Genomic DNA, 3,858 nt, shown 5'->3' with positions numbered 1-3,858 from the left:
TTGGATCTGTTGATGCTGTTAAATAGGTTTGGAGGCCTATGATGGTAGCTCTATATGTATATTCTATTTCTATGTGGCCTATTCTTGCTTCATGTCTAGGAATGTATTGTCTCGACATAGTTTGTAAGAATCAGTGTATTTCATGAATGTGGAGTTTTGTTTTTTATCCTGTTCTTTCATCCAATTTTTCACAATATCAGTCCACAGTTTCAAAGCTATATCAAAGACTACAGGAATTGCAAGCTAGTTGATGGCTTGTATTTTATTCTTTTAAGTTAGTGCACTTTTCAGTATCACTTTTAATCTCATGTAATACTCTTTGATGGCCTTTTCTGTCAGTACTTGATGCTGGATTATTGCTCCTTCCTTTACACCTGTATATTTATATACCTCTTTCTGTTCAAGTTCTGTGATAACACAATCATCAGTCAGAGAGATATTTTCAGTTTTACTCAATTTTTCTTCTAGGAAGGTTGCCTAAGCACATTTATCTAGTCCAAACGTCATCCTGATGTTATCTGAAACACATTTTACTAAACACAGTTTTATCAAATGTTGATTGCTGGGACTAGAGCTTCAACGAGCAGGTGTGATGCAATCCCTGGGTTTTTGCCAGTCCTATGTGAGTCATTTAAACTGATGCAGGTTGCCTTTCAGATCAAAACATATATCCCATTCAGAGCATTTAAATTGTTTGTGTCCCACGTGAGACGGTTTATGCAGTCGTGAATTATTATTCTAACTGAAACATCAATCACATTCAGAACATTTAAATACTTTCTCTCAAACATGGGTGAGTTTATGCAGTCCCAGCCCACTTTACATGTGTCATTTTATGTCGTTGCAGTTTACTTTTTTGACTGAAACACTTATTACATTCAAAACATTTAAAAGGTTTCAACCCCGTGTGAATCATTGTATGCTGTAGCATTTTGCTTTTTTGACTGAAACACTTATCACATTGAAAACATTTAAAAGGTTTCACCCCAGTATGAGTCATTTTATGCCGTTGCAGGTTGCCTTTCTGATTGAAACATTTATTACATTGAGAGCATATAAATGGCTTCTCTAGTGTGTGGGTGATTTCATGCCGTTGTAGGCTCTGTTTCCACCTGAAATATTTATCACATTCAGAACATTTAAAGGGTTTATGCCCCGTGTGAGTCATTTTATGCTGTTGCAGTTTGGCTTTTCGACTGAAACATTTATCGCATTCAGAACATTTAAATGGTTTGTTTCGGGGGCAATTTCCTGCATGTGCCGTCTTATGCTGCTGTATCTTGCCTTCATGACCCAAACATTTATCACATTCAGAGCAATTAAGTAGTTTGTCTTGGTTGGCAGTGTCTCCAATGTGTTAGTTTGGCATATATCAGAGTAATGAACCTCACTCTTAAGCCAGGATAGGTGGTGCTCAACAAAATTGAAGTCTGTGGTGAAAATTTCTTGAGTATCGGCACTTTTAAAAGGCCTCTCACTTTCTTTGAGTCCCTGAGTTTGTAGAAGTCTTGGGAAGCAGCTGGAATTTCTCTCTTGTGTGTTTGATCCCTCTCCTTGTTGGGTTATTTCTTTCTGTTTTGGTGGTGATATGCCACTGCTACTTCCCTCACAGTCAGCTGAAGGATCTGGGCTGTCTTTTGAGGGATCTTTGTGTTTCCATTCCTCCCTCTGCTGACTGCTGCACAATCTCATTGTCTTACTATTATTCCTAAATCCTTCATCTGTTGAATAAAAATGAGACCATAATCATTAATTTTACAGCTATGGAGAACTATCACCATATGATTATTTAAAGAATACATTTGCTTGGCTAACGTTCCAAAATTAACATATAACAGCAACTGGTGCTACTTCTAGTCAGGAATAGGTGGACAATGGCACATGAACAGAGGGAAACAGACTATATCCGATCACATCCTCCTGGTTATGTGCATCTTGTCACTTCCTGCAACAATTCCATCCTCTCTGGTGACAGTCACTAATCAAAATCTCTGCGACACCCTGCTGGAGACCTGGGATTTATTCAATCCAAGCTACATCACCTGTTTCATACAGTTGTTCGCATGTGTCCGCGTTGGGCAGGTTTCCTCTTTCCTCAAGTTCCTGGGGCTCAGTGCTGAATCCCTGTTCCTTAAATCGGATTAAGATTTCAGGTTTGACATTGGGCGATCCTGTTATAGAAATTCATAGATACAACTGGATCAATTTTTAAAGCTGGTGGCCGTCATATTTTTTTTAAAATTCTGACTGCATATTTAAATAAATATATATATTTCGTGCCATCAAACAGATAGTCAGTAGCACTGAATAACCATAAGTATAGCCTAGTTTTACTTTAGGACTGCTACTGATAATAAATGGTTTCCCCCACCTCCCCAGCTCAGCTTTAGCACCACTCAGGCCAGGGGAGAAGTGATGATTAGGTGCTGAGCAGATCCCTAACAGACCAGCTCCTGAGAACATTCCCAGTGCCAAGACAGTAGAAAATACCCAAGACAGGCAAACACTGGTAAGCCCCGATGTACACTGCAATTTTGAGGAGCAAATGATCCCTAAAAGGCAAGAATAATGCCACAGGCAACCAATAATAGGGCCTGAAATGCAGAACTGGGAGTGCTTATGCTGCAAGATGAAGTGATCAGAAAGATTACCAGGAGTCTGATGGCAGTTTTCAATCAATGAGATAAAAGTCTGGAGAACCAGACCGCATGGAGGCAGCAAGTGAAGGAGAGAATCTCGTGGCAGAAGACCACACGAAAACAGCAGAGGCCCAGATTCACACATTCAAAATCAAGAGTCAGCAACTCTATATGTGAACTGAAGACCAGGCAAAATAAGGCAGACAGAACAAGGTAAGGATTGTTGGCCTTCCTGAGTCTGTAACGCAGAAAAAATTATTTTTTACTTGCCTGTTACAGGTAGGTTAATCAGTTCAGATGTCTCTGATTCAGGATTATCCAGGAAGGGGAGATCTTCCTCTTGTTTAATGCTCAGTGAGAACACAGACGTTACAACTGGAAGGCCTGGGATGAGAAAACAAACATGTCTAGAAGGATTCAGCGAGCCCTGATATCATATTAGGAAACATACCTTTTGGGATCCTTTTACTAAGGTGCGCTAAGAATGGCCTGCACTGGTGTAGACACGTGTATTGGATGCGTGCAGGTCCATTTTTCAGCGCACCTGCAAAACAGGCCTTTTTGTGGCCGAAAATGGATGTGCGACAAAATAAAAATTGGCACGCGTCCATTTTGCGCCTGAGACCTTACTGCCACCCACTGACTTAGTGGTGAGGTCTCACGCATTAACTGGGCGCTAATCATCAATGTGCGAACACTGCCGATTACCGCCCAGTTTGCGCCGCGCGCTGGAAACGAACATAAAAAACAAAATTACCACCCGGGCCACACGGTAGCCGGGCAGTGGTTCCCAATTGGCGCACGTTGGGTGCGCGTAGGCACCTATGCGGCTTAGTAAAAGGGCCCCGTTTCCACATGTTTGATGTCAATGACTCATCTCCTGTGATCTGAAAACACAAAACTTTTTAACTGCAAAACATTTACTTACTCATGGTGGGGTCATTCATGTTTTCTTTTCCCTCCGATTCACAATAATGAGTGAAATATTTCTCATCTTCCTTTTTAATCTTGAATATAACATCAGGATTAAGAATTGAATAGCCTGTCAATAACAAATAGAAAAATTACATTTAAATTATATTTGTAAAATCCTCTGGGTTTTTTCCTATTTTTCTGGTAGGGGAGTGTATTCATGCTGGTGTATTATTTTGTGACAAAGCTTTGGGGCCCTTTTATGAAAGGGTTGCCGAGTGGCAACCCAGAACTACTGCTGGCCCAA

At 40.6% G+C, this 3,858-nt stretch overlaps 1 protein-coding gene across 1 annotated transcript; it reads right to left on the bottom strand.

The window, feature by feature from the left end:
• Nucleotides 1-323: 323 nt before the first annotated feature.
• Nucleotides 324-3,586, bottom strand: LOC115464199 (oocyte zinc finger protein XlCOF6.1-like). Its single transcript, XM_030194591.1, has 5 exons — nt 3,568-3,586; nt 2,910-3,023; nt 2,043-2,171; nt 1,611-1,721; nt 324-1,356 (listed from the first exon to the last, which is right to left on the bottom strand). The coding sequence occupies exons 1-5, from the start codon at nt 3,584-3,586 to the stop codon at nt 800-802; spliced, it is 930 nt and encodes a 309-aa protein (XP_030050451.1). The 3' UTR covers nt 324-799.
• Between the last annotated feature and the right edge of the window lie 272 nt (nt 3,587-3,858).

This window comes from Microcaecilia unicolor, chromosome 3 (assembly GCF_901765095.1).
Source record: "Microcaecilia unicolor chromosome 3, aMicUni1.1, whole genome shotgun sequence".
In the NCBI taxonomy this organism is placed as follows: Eukaryota; Metazoa; Chordata; class Amphibia; order Gymnophiona; family Siphonopidae; genus Microcaecilia; species Microcaecilia unicolor.
This window is presented reverse-complemented; position numbering and strand designations above follow the sequence as displayed.

Coding starts and splice junctions, on each gene's coding strand:
- LOC115464199 (XM_030194591.1), bottom strand. Junction 2,172..2,909: donor GATTAACCTACCTGTAACAG/GCAAGTAAAAAA, acceptor TTTCTATAACAG/GATCGCCCAATGTCAAACCT. Junction 1,357..1,610: donor CCCAGATCCTTCAGCTGACT/GTGAGGGAAGTA, acceptor TGCCAAACTAAC/ACATTGGAGACACTGCCAAC.